Below are 19,131 nucleotides of genomic sequence, written 5' to 3'. Positions count from 1 at the left end.
CTTTTACTGGATGTTGTTGCTTTCTGAAAATGTTACATTTTAAGGATTTGTAAGAATCTCAGGTTTGCCATTTTGTTCTCCTGAATCTTGGAAACTGAGCGCTTGAATTAGTAATGTCATTACTTGTTCTGTGAGTGGCTTTTGGGACTTAAGTTTTGGGACAGTGACTTTAGCCCTGCAATTTGTTTCCTGAGCTGATAACTTGACCAAATACTGCAGCTGAGAGAGATGTTTTAAGAAGTGGTTCCTGGCTTTCTCTTCTGTAATGCATTTGATGCAATGTGTTGTGCATTTGATGTGATGGAAATGGTCATTTGGGGGGGTGGGTGGTTTTTTGGTTTTTTACTGCTGTGTACAAAATGTCCCTGGAAACTCCCAAAGTTTGGAAGCAAATTACTATTTTTGACAAGTCTTTAGATAAGCTTACAAAATGCTTTGATAATTGGTATTACAGGATGGAAACAGACTTTGTTGGTGTGGGAATGGTTCAAAACTGCACCAGGGAGGTTCAGACTGGACATGGGGAAGCTCTTCTGGACGAGGGGCTGGTCAGACAGTGGGAGAAGCTTCCAGAAAGGTCATCAATGCCCCAAAGTGCCAGAGGCATTTGGAGAATCCCTTCATCATGGGGTTTGACTCTTGGGCAGCCCTGAAGGGCTCAGGCAAGTGGAGCAGATGATCTTGTAGGTGTTTTCCAACTGAAGTTGATACCTCCCTGCCCTCCCTGCTTCTGGTGGAAAGCAATACCTGCATTGCTTTATTTTTGTCTGCTCTCAGGGAACATTGTATTTCTATTAACACAGCTTTAAAGCAATTATTTCTCTTTTTCTCTCTTTTTTTGCCACTTAGTACTGGATTTATAGATTTTTATAAAGATACTGCATACATTTAGGGTAACTCTTATTGAGAAAAGAGTGCAGAGGTGATACAAAATTTAGGAGGATGAAAAGGGATGACCTTTATAACATTTGTGAATTTATTTTTTTTTATTTACACTTGCATGCTTTTCTTTTGAAAAGGAAATTGTCAAGGAAGCATTAATGGAGGAGCAGAAACGAAGTGAAAAGGCAATTGAAGAAGCAGTAAAAAGGACAAGAGAGGAACTGATGGAATATATTAAAGAGCAGAAAAGGGTGAGTTTCCAGTGGATAATGGGTTTCACCATGAAGTGAGAAATTGCTAAACTTTATTAAACCTCAAACCTGTCTTAAAATGCGCAGGAAAACAGAATTAGAGTTAGGTCTTCAGATCTTTTCTCTGGTTTTCTCAAACAATTTGTTATTATGATATATTTCTTCATATATATTTATAGACTTTTAAGTCCACCACAAGCCAAAAAGCAGAAATTAATAGTTCTGTTAAAATTTATGGTGTTTCTTATTACATAAAGTAGCATAAAGATGGGGCGTAAATGCAGTCTGTCAGATTTAAATTGTGATCTGAGCTCAGATCACAGAAGGCATTTCAGTATAAATAACAGGTGCTGTTTTATGTTCACAAATGAACTTCATTGTGCAGTTTGTATGTGCACAAAAGTCATTATTTTTTTTCTTCTCAACCCATATTATCTGAGAACCTGAAAATGTACTGTTACTCTATTGAGCATGATTTATAGTCAGTGCATTGGTCTTGTTATGAAGTGTTGCAATGTTCTGAAAGTTGTTTTCAGTTGTTCTGTTAATGCTATATCCTGGCAGTTTAATGCTTGTGTATAAACAGTAAAATGTAACTCAAGGGACTTTGATTTGCTTTCAGTAGGAGGAGGAAAAAACCCCACACTTCTCCTCTTTGAAGCTCTTTATGAAAACATAAACAAAAAATATTTCTAAAAAACCTCCTTCCCATGGCAGTTGCAGCCCAAGATCAAATTTCAGTATTCTCAATAAACAAAATCACTCAGCTTGAATCTAATGGGTAATTTTGTCCTGAGAAGGAAGGAGAAATAATGAGTTTGCCCTCTGCCTCTGTATTCCCTGCTTTTATGGGTTCAATAGTAGTATGGGAAATAGGATTTACCTTCAGAAGTTTCACTCTGCTTCTCATTAAGACTGCAGTTAGGTGAGCCCCTTCCATTACGCTGTGTCTGGAGACATTTCCTTTTAGCAGGATTTGTTTGATTTGGAAAGACAATTTAAACAGAGTCCAGTGCAAAACATGATCCATAAGGATGTTTGAGCATATCTGAACTCAGTTGTTTACGAGGATAAGCTGTGGCATAGGTGAAAGTCTACTGTTAAAATAACTTGTGTCAGAAATAAATGGGTCAAGAAGGCCTCCAGTGCAGATATAGATGAAAATATCATATTCAAAGAAACAAAAACCTCTTTGTTTTATCAAGTAGGAGCATAAATTCCTTTCATTTCGTGGAGCATATCAGATGTTTCAGTCAACCTTTTTCTCTTACTGATCGATTGACACATACCCGGTAATTAAAAAAAATCATACATAAGGACAGCTAGATTTTACTGGCATAGGATTGATAAAGACTGCCTGTATTCAATTTGGAGGTGAAAGATTTGTTTAACTCCAAATCATGTAGCATAATAGCTTTTATGTGATTACATAAGAGGCAGAGGAAATGAGCCTTGGTCAAAGCTCATGCACCTGTAAGAGTAATAAATATACTTTAGGACTATGCTAAAAAGTAGCAGCTTATGGAAGGAATTCCTAGAAAGAACTGAGGGAAAATACCTTGTCTAGGATTCAGAGAGGTTTGTTTTTGTCCCTTTGAGTGACTGGTCCATCCCAGGTATAAAGCTGACTTGGAGGAGTAATGCTTCATTGCTGAACAGAAAATAAGCTTGAAAATAAATAGTAAAGTAGCAGAGAAGCAGTATCTGAATAAAATAATATCAGTGTTGGAGTATATTAATCTACTTGCTTCTTCATCTTATTTTGAGGCTGTGTGTTTCTTTGCATTCATTATGTGGACATACAGATTTTGTGCAGCTGAGTGTAGCTTCTGCTGTTCTGTGAAGAAAAATCCTGAAATATATTTACATTTTATATGACTGGCTGGCATATAATAACTTGTGTTACAAATTGGTGACTTTCATTTATTGATCCATTAATGTCAACTCACTTGCAAAATCATGTATCAAAACCAGAGAATTTGGTTTTGAGCTCTTGTAGGTAAAGCTTATGCCCTTAGGCAGTTATTAGCAGAGCTTTGATATGTGTGATTGTTTTGCAAGTGCACTTAACTTCAAGAGTCAAGCACAGCTTTCTTCTGAAGGTTTATTATTTGAAGACAAGTGCAAGAGGGAGAGGTTATGAAAATCAGTTTCTTTTAAGTTATTAATCTCAAATGAGGGATTTTTGGTGTTCTTGGGTTTTCTTTTTTTTTTTTTAATAATACTTGCTATATTTTAATATGCCTTAGAACAAAATAGGGTGTCATTACCATTCTTGTTCCTGAATGTTTGCCTTGGCATTTCATGCAAGGCCTCAATTGCAGGCTGACGTGCCAGCAGCTGAAGCTGAAAACAAGACTGCGGTGGGCAAACTCAAGATTTAATTTCAGAAAGAGTGTTTATATTTTCCCTGGGGCCCCATTAATGAGAGTCCAAACCCTAAATGTTACCACCAACACATTTTAACAGACCAGCTTCCCAGTTTTTAAAGTGTGGTGTCACCTTGAGTATTTTTCTTTCAACTTTTCCCCCCCTTCTTCTGACTTTTCAAGGAAAGCAATCAAGTTGTATCATTTTTGGCTGCATTCAATGTCATGTTTGGGGAACATAAAGTTCTGTGTAATGCAACAAAGTTGCATTTGAAAATACTTAAGCCTATCTTCTATTTCTGTATCAGCTCTTTTAATTACTCAGCCTTAAGTTCCCAGTGCAAAACCTCACGTTACTGCAGAGGTCACCACCATCCAGTGTGTCCTGGGGGTCCCCATGGTGATGTCCTGGATCCAGCTGATCTCAGGACATCTGTGTCATGCCCAGGAGAAGCTTGTGACCAACAGGTCAGTGCCAAGAGAGACTGCAGAGATGGGGTCACTGCGAGTTCCTCAGCTCAGTTTCCTTCTCCTTCAGCTGGGCCTGTTTTGTGGCTTTAATAGGATTAAAGAAACATTTACATTGAGGCTTTAGGAGCATTTTTACACTGCTCCTCTACCCAACTCAAAGAGCAGCATAAATCCAAAGGATTAGGCGTGGGATTTATGGGAAATTGTAGTGTAAGATGAGTTGGAGCACCTGGCTCTCCTTTTCTCCTCTGTGGAGCAGGATCCTGACACAATGTCCTGCATGGGATGCAGAAGGGAGCCTGGCATTTCTTCCTGAACTTTTAAGCCCCTGTAAGTTTTGAAATTATTGTTTCTAAATATTAAAAGGAAATTAGAGTTTCCTGTGGAGGAATAGAGTATTTCTATTGATTGATCCTATCAGGCATTGTTCTTCAGAGGATGTTTTGGCCTTTTTCTGCCATTTTTCAATAGCAAAACATCATGCATTTAGGAGAATTTTTAATTTCCTGGAAATTATAGTGCTCTGTCTTTAACAAATGGAAAGGGGGGAAAAATACAATTCTCCTCCACTTAGCTTCATTGAAATACAAAGGAAATTGCTAAATAACCAAAATTACAATTTCCAAACTCTTTGAGTGATCATTTATGCTGATGATAGCAATTTAGTTGAAACTACATACATAGCCTGTTGTAAGGTTTTTTGCAATTACTTTAGAGTAAAATTGCCAGAGTTTGAAATTCTTTGTTTAAGTTAGAACTGTTTCATATATCCTTTTGTGCCTCAGTGTATAAATCTACAAAGACTAAGATTATGCCTGTACTCTTTAGTCAGGCGAGATTCCAGCTGAAACTGAAATCAAGTGGTGTTATTACTGAGAAAATATTGTGCTATCAAAGCCAAAAAGGGAAAAAATAACAGGATGAATTATAATGTTCAGCAATGAGATGACTGGATACTACATGATTTCAAAGCTACCCTCATGATTGAGATGTATTGTGCTTTTAATCCAATGTGTATATCTTAATTACTGTAAGAGTAACTTTGGATTTAGTCTGTAAACACATAATTATTCAACTGGCTCTGTGGACACGGACTGTTCCCAGGAATAAAGATTTGCAGTGCACACTGTAGCAATGTCACCCAGATCTCTCTGTCAGTGGAGGGTGCTGTGGTTTTCTCATCATCAGGAGATAAAGCAGCACCAGGGAAACACAAGATCTGCCATGCAAAGTCCCTCTGTTCTGCAGGGATTTGATAAGAAAGCAGAAGAGGCTCCCAAATGTCTCTCTAGTCCATTAGGAAGGCTGAGTGTGACAGGAGGAAGGGAGGCATCCTCCCACACCTCTGGTCCCCTGGACGTGAGGCTCTCCTGTGGTGCTCCTGATTCACCCCACAGTGTTAGAATTTCATCCTGTGTTTCTAGGAAGGTGAGAGTTGTAACCAGATCATCTGTTTGAAGATTGGTTGTTTTGCATTCTGTATGACTTTCTCAAAATACCTTCGGATATTGAGTAGAGGAAAAAAAATTGGAAGTTCTTGATTAGATATGTGGAATTATGTATTTTTAATGCAAATTGTGACTCTTGTTCATGGGCGTTTTCAAGAGACCTTTAGATTAACCAAGAGTTGGTAATTTAAGAAAAAGAAGCAACAGGAACAACAAAACCCAGAAAAATCAATGCATCCATATGTGCAAATGAACATGAATACCCTTATCTTGCCATCCTAGTGAGAAGGTTAGACAGGTCAGCTGAATTTTGAGGGTTAAACATTTAATATTTTATTAGTGAATGTTCTGAGGAGGAGGACTTTGGGAATTTTTTTCCCATTCCTCTTAAAACCTTAATTCATTTGCTGTCTTTGTCTTTCGAATTCATCTATATGCTTGTAACTGGATTTGTATTTCACTGTCATTTCTCAATTCAGAATTTATGAGTATGTACAACTAGGTATTTTTGTAACATTACAGCGGTTATAAATTTGATCTTTAAGTTCATGTAATCCACATTGCTTTGTACTAGATGGAAAGTTTAATCAGTTCAATATGATCACTTGGATTAATTAAAGCTAAGAATATCATCTGCAATTTTATTTTCTTAGTCATAGGTCAACTTCTTGGCTTTTTCTAAGTCCCTGCTGTACCATTCTCCTAGCACCAAGGGGATCCTAAAGAGTCTTAGAAATTAATGATGGCTGTGCTGAGCAAAGGCATTTTGGCATGCACCTGCAAGGCTGTCAGACTGCAAAAGAGAAGAGGCAATTGTTCCACTCTGATGCATTTTATTAGGAGTTTCCAGTGCAAAGATCAGAAGTTGGGTCACTGTCTCTTCCATCCCTAGATTTTTTGTGATACCATTGTAATTACATTGGAATTGAGCCCCAAAGAGACAAGGACAGAGCACAAAAGCCCTTTTCTGCATTGTTTCCATGACATGCAAGGACAGTTTTGTGGTCTCTGTTTTTGTGTTGTGAAGATGTAGAAATCACACTCATTTTAATGAGGTGATCTGTACAATTTCTCTGTCCATGTACCAGGATAAGATAAGCCCAGAGCAACTGCAGAACCACCACAAAGTCCCTTTACTTAGCAGATTGTCTTGGCTGTACAGTTTTGAGGGCAAATCATTTTTTTCTCTTGTTTACTGCACAAATAAAATGAGTAGATAACTTTGTGTATTAGGATGGTTTATTCTGTTCTGAACTGTGCTCTCCTACAGCTGAGAAATATTCAGAGTTCAGGGTTTGTTTGGGTTTTTGTGCTGCTTCTCATTGCACCCAAGTCCTTCTATGTGGAGATACTTCAACCTTGGTAGTTTTGTCTGCTTACTTTTTTTGCTGAGTTTTTAGCTGGGGAATCATTGAAGACTTTTCATAGCTGGTTATATGAAGAAAAATTCAAAGCATTTTTACCCCAAGTCTTGTAGCTTCTTCGTTCTATTTTTCAGGTGTGCCCTTTGCTGTTTTTATCCTTCTGCTGAACTCTGATTTTAAAAAAGTAAATGGGAAAGTTGGCCTTACCATATGTGTTTTGATGAATCTTTCCTCTGATTATTTCCTGCAGTTGGATTCCTACAGGAAAGCCAGTGGGATCAAAATTTGAGTCTTAATCGAGTTGTCTGTGAAGCTAGAGAAACACGTAAAGAAATAAATTTTCTTACCTACAGCAATAGGAAGATTAGATAGATGAAGCAAAACGATGTGGTTCCCTGTTCACTTTTTGCATTCAAATCTTTACCCACATTAGAAATTCAGCAAGATGCTTCAATGACTTATATTTAATAAGTGTTCGTGTTATTTTCTGCTTTGGCTGCAGGCTACTGACTGATAGAATGTGGTCGAGTACACTTTTTCCTCCCTTGCCCTTTCCCCCCACCCCACCCTGCTTAGCCACAGTTTCTTCTCTTTTTTGTAGTCATGTATAATAAGGTATTGCCAATATGAAAAACCGCTGTTCTCTTTTCTTGGTTGTGTGTTCTGGGTGTTGTTATTTCTCTGCAAAGCCTTAGTACAAATTTGCTTCTGGCAAAGCAGCACAATAGCCAGGCAGGTACCCAAAGGAGCCTGTTTTGGGGGATCCACTCTGTCCCTGCCGCTGGGAAGTCTCTGCTGGCCGACATTGCAGAAGGATTTGGAGTTGTGTGGAGCAGAAAGCCTGCAGGTTATTGTGTTTTGCTGGTGATTCCTCCCTCCTCCTTCAGAATCTCCCTGCCTGAGGTGGTGTAAGTGATGCCCTGCTGAGAGCCATGGGTCCTGGATCTGTGTGTGTTTTGAAACCAGCAGGTCTTGTCTTTGATGACATTGTTGCAGCTGCAGCTTTATGAACTGCTTCTCCAGCAGCCGTCCCGAATTTTGCTGCAGTAGCTTGGCTTCAAATTCCAAACTGAGTTTGCCAGCAAAATGTGTCTGTCAGTAAAAAACATTGTCAAAAGCTTCAATTTCTCAATGCTGAAGTAGTCCAGTAGTAAGTGGGCTCAAAAATTTCTGTCTGAATGGGAGGATATTAATTTTGTGTTCCCTGAACCTTAATGTTTAGTTACTTATCATATTGTCTGTATAGGATAAATTGCCACAGATTTAATGCCAAATTTATTGCAGATTTGCTGCAGGCTGACTTGCCTTGTTTAATTTCTTCATGTGAATCCACCAACCTTAATCTACAATGGTAATTTTAGAAAGATACTTGTATTTTATGTGATATCATCTTTGCCTATGACTTCTAGAATATAACATTTCATCCTGTCACATTGTAGAATTAAAGTTTCATCAAAATGAAAACCTGGCCGTTAAATCAAGTGCTCCTCAAAACCCAGAGGTGGGATTTTTCTTCTGCTACTTGAGTATCCACCAGACTCCAGTGTGTTTTTAGGGAACACTTTACTTCAGAGTTAGTGGCATAAAGTGTCAGAGGAAGCTTCAGATAATCACAATACAACTCCAGTCTCCTTGATATCTAGGTAGATTAATTACAGTCTGACTCACTGTGTTGTTTGTAGTTTCAGCTTTCCATATAACACTGTTTGGTCTCCTCCCAGCCTAAAGCAGGCTCTGTCATGTTATTAATTAATATTTAATATAATTTTATAATAAATTGTTGTTATTAGTATTAGTATTGAATTATTATTATTATTATTATTCTCTGTGTGTTATTAACAACCTGTTAACACTTCTTAGAGGCAAGGAAGTTGTGCTCCTGCTGAGTCTCCTGTTTATGAAGGATAACATTAAATATAGTTGTTTAGAAACACCCATGGCAAGGGAATAGCATTTACACAACTGTGGAAAGGTTCACCCTGTGGTTTCACAGTCATGCACATTATTGGGATATTTTTTTTTCACTTTGCATACACTGCAAACACTTATGATGCAATGATTATTTCTATTTTGCATACTTATTCACAGATAATGCAAAATACATGCTCACAGTAGCAAAAAGTATTGCTCCTATTAATGCCTGTATTTGCTGTTTGCTTTTCAGTTAGGCTCAATTAATCCAGTTTTGTAGATATCATGTAAGGCAAATTCCTTATGACTCCACATGTGCCCATCAGATAACTTTTTCCCTTTTTTTTTTTTTGTTTGTTTGATAACAATAGAAATTTTTACATGTAGGAAGATTGTTGCTGCTTCTAACCAAGTGTGGATTAATTTGGAATATGTCTGCATTCTGACAAATTAAGCAGATCTTTGCTACCAGATCTATCAGCCAGCCCAGCACTCAAGGCTTTTCAGGAAGCACAGCCTGATAATCTTCAGGCATTTTCATGGAGACGTGGCAATTTGGGTTTATGAAGCTCCACAGAAGCCCTGTTTAATCTCTGCCAAGTCATTTGTAGCTGTATTAAATCTGATAAAGCTGATAGTGCTCAAGACTGACTTGGTTCCTTATAACAGCTGGAGATCAGGAGAAAACTCCTAAGGACTTCTACACTCTATGAGCACTCAGGGTCTGACAAGCCTGGTTAGAAACCAGTCTGAGTTACTTATAAATCCTTTGTTTAGGTGCTGTTCTAAATTTCTAGTTCTTTTTCTTTTTTTTTCCTTCATCACCCAGGAAGAGATCTGATGAATTTGGCCACATTGTGGTCTTCTGCTTGTGCCTGCCTTGTTGGAAGCTGCAATCCAGTGTATGCATCAGAAGCTGTGCAGACACTTGCCAGGGCCAAACAGTGACCATTTCTCATGCAGAGATTTTGAAGACACTGTTTGCATTTGTTTCTGGATGTTTGTCTGAAGAACCTTGAATCTGTGATATTAAACCAGCACAATCAGATTGCTGGACCAATTAGCAATTGTGGGAGCAATTATGGTAACTCCTTATTTTTAGTGTACGGCAATAATCTATAAACAATTTGGTTGAGAAACCCCATATTTACAATCTGTTCAGTGGGTAGGTCACCCCAGAGATTGCTCACGTACTAATGTACATAAATATTTCCATTTTTATTTTTGTAGGCTTAGGAAATACCCATTTTTCACCTTCTACAGTAGTCTGAGCAGGTGCTGCAACTGTTTTTAGGTTTTTTTGCATTCAATCTAATTTCCTTGATTGAAAGCAAATTTCTTTCTCTTGTTTATATGGAGGGACATTAGTAGTTTCTTATACTCTTGGGTCCAGCTGGGAGACAGTGGAGATTCTGAGAGTTTTGACAGGGTGTTTTCCCACCACCTTGAGCAAACTAGGCAAATCTGTTTTAAAGATGTGTCCAACATATGGTATTATTATAATGATCAAGTTCAAAGCATAAAATCCTTAAGGTTTAAAAGTTGTAGTGTTATTTATTTAAAGGGAAAAAAACATTTTCACATGGCAATATAATTTATTAAACATCACTCTTTCCTAGAGGTTGTCTTGAACCTGATGACTTTCTAATGTGTAGCAGATACTGTATAAATTACAGCCATGGAGAACCTTGTTTTTATATACTTAGTAAGTGTTATCAATAGTAGAAATTCACAGGTGGACAGACAAAAATGTCCTGTCCTGGGATTAACTCTAAAATAAGCTCTGCTGCACATATGTACCATATGGATCTGTTTTCCTTCTCATCCATTACAGAAATGAGAGGAAGTAGTTCATTGTTTCCTCATCCAACTCTCAGATTTGCAGGTTCCTCAAGGTAATATTTTTTCTATATGGTCTATTTAATGTGCTAGGAATTTTTTTAAAGCCTTCTGTTGAATCTCTGGGGACAAGTTCATGTTCGTGCACCAGGAAAGGGTTCTGGTCCCATAGTTTTACTAGAAAATATAATTATGTCTCTGAACTTCTGCAGCTACAGAACATTCCAGGATCCTGTCAGGCTCATTCACTCGAGTGGATTAGTCATGGGGAAGAGAAACCCCAAACAAAAACTGTCTATATAATATAAAAATTGTACCAAGCAACCCCCTTCTCTTTGAATGCTCCTTGAAGAGGAGCATTGACCAGTCAAGCAGTGAGAAGACACTGATGAGTGTTTAATTAGCACTGCAAGGGTCTGTTGGACTGGGTTTGTTGGCCAATACCCAGGACAGTATGTGCAAAGAATCCTAACACTAAGCTGCATTAGTGCTTTGCACCATCACTTGGGGCAGGAGGAGCCTGCGAAAGTTCAGTTTTTAATAATACAAAAAAATCCATGATTCTTCCAAAATACTTTTTCTCTAGAAATGTTTAGAAAGTGCCAGAGGTTTAAAATAAAACAAAACCATTTATTCACTTAGAACTGAAGTGCAGACCATTGTTGGGAAAGATCATAACTGTATTTTATAACGCAGACAAATGCCAAAATTATTTAAAAATAATTAGCTATTGTTGCAGATGTACATGTAATAAAGCTAAACAGAAATACCTAAAGGCAAATTCAGCTGCAACATCAATGGCTGGCTCTAAGCAAAAGTTGTGTTACTTCTGGATCAAGTGCTCCAGGAGCAACCCAGTATATTTTTAACATGTTTGCATTGTTGAGCACGTCCCTGAACAGAGGAAGGAATGCACTGACAGAGTTTTTTAGTGAATTATTTCTGTATTATGAACAAATCAAGCATCAGTATAATTTCTTCCTTATACTTAACTAATGTGTATTCCCCATTCTACTGATTTCAAAGGGACTTAAATTTCTTTCTCTAGTCCTTAATAAATAAGGACAGAATTATTTAGAAAAGCAATCTGTCATCATCAACACTTTCGACTGGTGTTCTGTTCTCCATGGACACATCCATTTGAGTGTCGATCAAACAGTGCTAAATTCGAACTGTAGAATAAAATGAAAAAATATTCCGGAGTCTTTTCAAGTAAAAACGTAAATTTTTCGTTTATATTGATTTTCTACGAAGATGACATGCAGGAAAATTATAAAATAATATATAATCTGAAGTATCCTTGTCATCGTTCTTCAGTCTGTATTTATTCTTTCTAATATAAAATTTTTTTAGTTAGGAAATTTATATAATACGAAACCATATAGAAAAATAATAAATAGAAATCAGTTACAGTTTGCAAACAACAAATAGACAAAACTTTTGTATATTTATCAGTAATAAAATATATAGAGAAATTAGGACTAAATAAACTAGGATAAACTACTTTACCAAATATTACAACAAAGCCTCCAGTGTCAAAATATCCCCTTTCTGCTGAACAGTCCTCTGAGAAGGGACAGGAATTATATAAGATTCTTTATACTACAAGTCCTTTGAAAAACATGAAATTATGTCAGGCTGATGTCCATAAATAATTACCTGTAGCTAATCAATATTCAACTTCAAAGAAATGCCTTGGTGTTGAACCCTATTCAGCAGCCTTATGATCTTAGGGAAACTGCTCTGCTTCAATAAATCATAATTGCATGATTATTTATTTATTTGATGTGTGATCAACTCTTAAAACATCTGTTATAAAGTGAAATACAATCAAAAGCTTTCTTCCTCAACATCTTTGCTATTTTTTAATCTCTGGTCATTGTAAGTGTCAAATTTTGTGATAAAAGGAAGATTGCAATTTTTACTCCTGTTAGTATCACAGAGCCAGAGCAGTGAGCTGAACTGCAATTCAGTTAATTGCCATTAATCCTCTGAGTAGTATTGGAAATACAGGTACATTTTCCAATACGTATTTGAATGAATGTAGCTGCTATATCTGCAGCTGAAAATACATTTGGTAGTGGGAAGTTGTATTACCTGAAAAATAATTTTGAAAATTACACTTTTAAACATTTTTATATTTATACAAACAGGAAAATTGAAGAGCCATATGTAACATTAATTTTGCTTTCTTCACTTTTCTGGGTGAACTTCAGGCCACAGTGAGATTAATAACAAAATACAGAATTACTATGGTGAGATCAGGATTTCATCCTTGAACCTTCACTGCTTAACCTAAAATTATATTTTCTGTGTGATGTTTTATTAGTTACTAGAAAGGGATAGTATAATTCTGACATACGTCAGTTAGTTGTAGAGTCCTGGCTGGGTTTCTCCTCTAGTAATTTGAAATATTTGAACAGGTTGGTGAGTATTTAATGGAGGAAGATAAGCATGAATGCCATGAAAACAAAACTATTTGCAGGTAGATGTTTGCAAGGGGAAGATACAGAGGATGTGCACACTCAGTTATTTGTGTAAGAAGCTAATTTTTTCTTTAGGCATCACTCAATGTAGACTCTTCTAACATTTCACAAGAAATTCAAAAGGTAAGATAAAGCTAGGAAGATGTAGAGCTGAGAACAGCTGTTAACTTTGGTCTGGTTTGAGCTGTGGGTGGCTGAAGTGATGCTGGGCAGGGTGGGTTGACTCAAACTAAAATAGAGCAGCCTGGGATGGAAATATTCACCTGGTGGTGATACATTGCCTTTTCTTTCATTTCCAAGTCCAATTCTTGCACCCACTCAGGATTTCTGCTGGGGCCTGGGCCTCCAGGTCATGCTTTTCATGGCTTAAAGCCATGTCATCCTGTGGATATGACTGAGGTGAGACCCCACAGGATGTCTCATCCAGTCAGTTTTGGCCAGAAGGATTGTGGAAATGCACTAAGGTCTGAAAAGCTGACTGAAGCTTTAAAGAGAGGGGAACAAACAGCACTGAATGTGTTTGACTGCCCTGCAAGACTCATCTCATTTTTGGTAAATGAAATGTCTGAATGATAGTGGGAATTTAAGGAGTGGAATTCAAGAAGTGTGTTTCCAAATCTCATATATCCAGTTTCTCAGCAGGATCCATGCAAGTGCCTGGAGAAGCAACCTCTGGTTCTTAAGGAAAAAAAATCTGTGCAGAGTTAAAAGATACTCTTTTAAAATAAGGGAGTTCAGGAGCATTAAAGCTTTAAGTTAATTAAAGCTTCACCAACTGGACACAGTCTAAAGAATTTAGGAAGTTTGACCTAATAGATTTTATAGAGTGAAAGACAAACATTGGCTAGCAATGGCAACAGTGACAATATGATGTAGGAAAATGCCCTTTCGTGGTAGATCTGAACCAACATGATGCATTTCTCAGCATCTATAGAATTAGAACAGTTGCATTGCTTTGGCTGTGTGCATGCTTCATCCCAAATATGTGATTCATACTGATTGCATTTGCATATGAGTCACATTCAGTTTGAATTTGCCAGATGTCTGTTTATGTTTGTTTAAATAATGAGATCATTCCATGAAGTGACCAGGACCTAAAAATATAGAGAGAAGACTGTTTGGGGACGCGAGATTTGAAATATCTTATACATATTTTCCCATTTTATGGTATATTATGAAAGCAGGAGCACAGCAACTTTGAGGCAGTGTTCAAAAAAAACTGTGTCCATTGCTAACAGTTCATTAAACAATATATTATATAACAAAGCTTCATTGGATTTGTTTTGCTTCTATTTCTCAGCCAAGCCAATTTCCCCATTAATGAGCATGTTCTCCTGAATACATTCAAATGTACCCTTTTAAAAGCCAGCATCATTTTTGCTTCTCTTTTTCTGTTACGTGAAGAGCCCAAGTCTTTTTGAATTGTTTCGTCATTTACTGTAGCATGGAAGATTTTTAAAATGTCCTGCTCAAGGCAAAGCTTATTCAGAAACTGAGCAAACAAGAGGGAACTGAATTCTCAAGTTTTATGTTAGCGAATTTACATAAACTTTTAACAAGCAATAAACTTTCCTTATGCACAAACGGAGGCTACAACAAACCACTTGAGTTCAACAAAGGCTCCTCAAACCTGTACTTAATTCTTTTGAGACTTTTAAACCCCTGCTCCAGCCTGAAGAAATTCTGGTTTGTTCATGCTGCAGCCAATCACTACACACATTAAACATTCACTTTAGTACTTGGTGAAATAAATTTAATCCTATACAGTTTACGATTGCAGCCTTGGTAAAGAAAGTTAACAGCAACATGTCAGAACACACATCTGGCAGGCTACTCTGGTCTCTTTAAAGCAGAATTTGCAATGAAAAGCTGCAGGAACAGAAAATGGAGAGTTTAGCCAAAGCTCTTGGTCAAAGCTCAGTAAAGACCTATCTAGGATTATAATGATATAATATGCTACAAAAGGAGACCAATAAAATTCAATTTCATGCTAAGCTTCTCCAACTGATATACCTACCAGATGCAACAGAATTTGATGACATAATGTGAGAATTATATTAATTAGAGAAAGAGGTTTCTCATGTTCTTTCTTAAGATTCAACAGATGGAGTTATGTGAACTGTGCTGTATCTGTCTGTTCATTCCCCAAAGAAATATGGATCACAGGCACAAAAAATATCTGCAAGCTTCCCCAGGCAAAATGTTTTGGTCCAGAAGATAGGAAGGAGGCAAAATACTTTTCAAATCAGAGAAAATGCACCAGCACAACAGAGTGGGGTTTTATTTGTTCGTTTATTCCAGACTGTCTGTTTTAGATACACCTTCTTTAGAGATTAGTTTGCTGTTTCTTCCATCTTCTTGTCAGTAGCAGCTGTACTTGAATATATCAAGAGCAGACTTTTCTGACATTTATTTGAGCTAGATCTGCTTTAAAATCTGTTGTAAATCAGCGGGCTGGGTTCACATCAGGCTGCGTATGGAGCCCTAATGCCTGCTATTGCTGAGAGATGTGAAAGTTTGAGCAACAGCTGAAAATTTGCACAAGCAGACCAGGCTGGATGGAGCTTTTAGCAACCTGATCCAGTAGAAGGTGTCCCTGCCCATGGAACTTGGTGATCTTTAAGGACCCTTCCAACCCAAACCATTCCCTACTTCTGTTACTGAAGGGGAGTTTTATGATCGTGTGGTTTTTAGGAAATATGTGTGTGTTCTACTGGTGACTAGATTTGACACATTCATCTCTGTTGAAACAAATTGCCAAAATATTCTAACTGGTTTTGCATAAGTTTATAAGAGCTTATGGAGCAGAAAAGCACAGGGTCGTAAAAATGTTTCCCTTCGCCGCAGCTTTATCCTGAGTGCATTTTCAAAGTGAAGTGGGAAGCTGTCACAAGCTTTGCCTTGCATTCTGTGTTGATATTTTTTAAAAATAGTCTATCTGTTACAAAACAAAATGGGCATTCAAGTGACTGTTAGACCAAAGAACTGGAGTGCTGATTGATAAAGAGATCAGTTTTTGTTGAAAGCTCTAATTAAAGCTGTGAGTCCAAGATACGTTAGTCAGGATATATTTTTTTTTAAAACCTTCCATTTGCCATTGCATATGAACATGTATACAATAGTCTAGCAGAAGTGCTGGACTTCTTCAAAATACCATTACTTTCTCCTGAGTGGCAAAACTTTCATGTCATGTTAGCCTTGTACCACTACATTTCAGTCTTACCCTATGTCATTGTTATATAGGTATTTAGTTGAATTTGTGGCTGATTAAAAAATAGTCAGATTGAAAACATCTCTCAGTTGTGATAATATTTGTTTGACATTTGAACTTCAAAATTCAAATGGAAGAAATTTTGCAATGGGTTTTATGTTTTAATTAAGAAAATTCAAATGCCTTTCAGTAAACCATATTTCTGTCATTTATATGATATAACCTGCCAAGTCTTGCTATGGTGTTCTTACCTCTTTTAGTGGGGAAGACAGGGCCATTGTATATATTGAAAGTATGTATATATATGTGTGTGTGTGTGTATATATATATATATATACTGTGGGGAATTACCTAGCATGTCAGCCAGGCTATTTAGCATTTTCAAATAACTTGTGTCAAATTTGACAGCTTTAAAGCTTTTAGCATTGTGTACATTTGATTTTGAGAAAACTCGAATACTTCATCTGAAAGTTGTTATTAAATTGCCCACATTGAAATTACTTAATTTGAAATTATTTAGTTGAAATTCTTTAGTTGTTGAATTTTTGTTGTTGAATAGTTGACTTTTTGCTGGCAAACCCTGGCATTTGTTTTCAGGTTTTCTTAAAGTTCATCAATCTTTTATTTCTTTTGTTTCAACAGCTTGATCACGTTGTCCGTCAAAGAAATCTGCACAGTTTGGAACTTTTCCTGTCATGTGCACAGAAACAGTTAAATGTTTTATTAAAGGAAGAGCCAACCCCAGAGGAAAACAGAGACTGACAATCTCAGTGCTGCTCATACAGTGTGATTTGTGAAGCTGCAAATCCCCATCCAGAAAATGATCAATATATTCCAGTCTTTTTGGATTGTATCATCAAGTCAAGATTGATCCGAAAGGCTCTATAGAAATGTTTGTGGATGATGTTCTTTTATTTATTTATTTATTTTACTGCTATTATCTGATAGCAAGTATAAGAGGAAAAAAAACCTTGACAAAAAAATTTGTTTTATTTGGGATTTTGCTTTCTTTATATTTTCTAGTAGCCCATGGTTGAAGTTCTAGATAACTGCAGCAATGATGATAACATTTCCCTGTTATGTCTCTTTTAAATTTGGCATCATGTGTTAATGTGATTCACCATTATTTTTGATATTATAAAAAACGGAGACAAACATTTTGTTGATTATAGATACGAATCCATCTCTATTTCCAAAGTATCTGTCCAATTCCATTGCCTCAGGTGAGCTTGAGCAGCTTATTATTTCTTACTGCTTTTGTTGTATAACAGAAGAATCAATACTGAAACATAAGAGTGGTGTCAGGCGTTTCTTAAGTAATTCATAAACAAATCCAGCTCTAGAAAGAGCAAAATTTAAAAACTAAACACTGCATCTGTTTGAAGTAGTGCAAAACATGGCCATAACCAATGTATAGTATGTATTTTATTCCTGTTTTAGAGAGCTAGCTCAATTCCAAAAGTCATTTTCTCATGAAATTACGATTAATGTGACTGACCTCAGTTTCAGGAAGAAGATGTGTGTAATTATGTGGAGACTGATACTGTACTGCCTCAGTGGAATTTCTGACAGAATAAGGAGTGCAGCTTGCTGACCTCACATGCCCTTTCTAAATTCATTGAAGGAAGTAGAAAAACTCCCCACTGACATTACTGGACTTTGGATCATTCACAGGTCTTTCTAGTCTTGCTAGCAGCAGATGGAGTGGAATTTCTGTGCCTACACTCTGTTGATTGTAGATTTGGGGCCTTAGTTATAGAAGAGTTCTGAATGAAATAAGGGAAAAATAAGTGTTCATGATTAGGTATGTAAATAAACTAAGAATTATCTCTCTTAAGGTGAGCATGTGAATCAATGGGGGACTTAGAGGCTTTTTTTTAGTGTGATTCTTGTTATTCAGAGGTGTTTGGGGCTTTTTTGTTTAGCTGATTTTTATTCATCAATATTTTTCAAAAACTGCCTTCTTATAGCAATAAGGAACACCAAATGGTTGCATATATACTTGGCAGTATGATATATACATTGCAGAAAGTTAAGGTTTTTATTTAAATCTTTTTCTGTGCTTCATTTTTGTAATCAAACCCAAAGGTTTTGTCTTCTGTATACAAAAGGTTCACTGAAGAAGTAAATAGTGCTGGTTTTACTAGATGATAACCATATCCTGCAAATGGATTAAAAGCCAATCTTCTGATTGACCCGACTGACTGATCAGTTTCCATTTTTTCTGGAAGTCAAGAAAATCCTTTAGTGGTAATGGATTACCACTAAAGGTAATTTTCTGCTCATTTTCTGTTCCTAAACCTGTGAAACTTTGGTTTCTGTAACTGCACCAAGGATGATGCAGATGTCCCCATGGGGGTTTTTTTTAATGTTTAGGTACTGTAAAATGAAATTGAATGCCTAGTGCTGTCTCACAATATATGTTTTAAGTATGGAAGTGTGGTATGATCAGATTCCTAAATGAACTTCTTGGTTTTGTTCTAGGCCTGTACTTGAAACAATATTCCTTTTTACTAAAGACATCCAGGTGTTCCTCTTCAAAGCCAGATCCTTACATGTCTATTAGCCTTCTCCTGATTTGTACTCTAACTTGCAACATTATGCAAAAGCACTTTTTGGAGAAGCTTATGATTGGAGCCAGTAAGATTTCACTGGCAGCTATGGTGCATCTTTCCCATTAGAACTTTAAGTGTTGTTTCATTTCAGCTCTTGAATATTGTGATTGTCATAGAGAATGGTAGGTGTTTTTTTCTTACCTTTGGCAGTTTTAGTCCTTTGATCTTCCTGTCTACCCTGCAAGCAAAATTACAGCCTAGACCACAGAGATGGAAGATCAGATTGGGAGCTTGGGTTACATTCAAAACTCCAAGTCTCAGAGAAGAACTTTACTTACAGAGCA

The 19,131-nt window shown here is 36.8% G+C and overlaps 1 protein-coding gene across 6 annotated transcripts in view; it reads left to right on the top strand.

Moving 5' to 3' along the window:
- CCDC91 (coiled-coil domain containing 91) overlaps positions 1-18,427 on the top strand; it is a 92,657-nt gene extending 74,230 nt beyond the window's left edge. For all 6 annotated transcript variants that reach the window (XM_085048955.1, XM_085048958.1, XM_085048957.1 and 3 more), the window contains 2 exons: positions 1,020-1,133; positions 16,875-18,427. In XM_085048955.1, coding sequence (XP_084905081.1) covers positions 1,020-1,133; positions 16,875-16,994 — 234 coding nt within the window. In that variant the 3' untranslated portion in view covers positions 16,995-18,427. The remainder of the gene's footprint in view (positions 1-1,019; positions 1,134-16,874) is intronic.
- Positions 18,428-19,131: the final 704 nt, after the last annotated feature.

The sequence above is a fragment of the Lichenostomus cassidix genome, chromosome 1Aa (assembly GCF_008360975.1).
Source record: "Lichenostomus cassidix isolate B80296 chromosome 1Aa, HeHo_3.0, whole genome shotgun sequence".
Classification (NCBI taxonomy): domain Eukaryota; kingdom Metazoa; phylum Chordata; class Aves; order Passeriformes; family Meliphagidae; genus Lichenostomus; species Lichenostomus cassidix.
The sequence above is the reverse complement of the archived record's forward strand: the minus strand, read 5'-3'. Positions and strand labels throughout refer to the sequence as shown.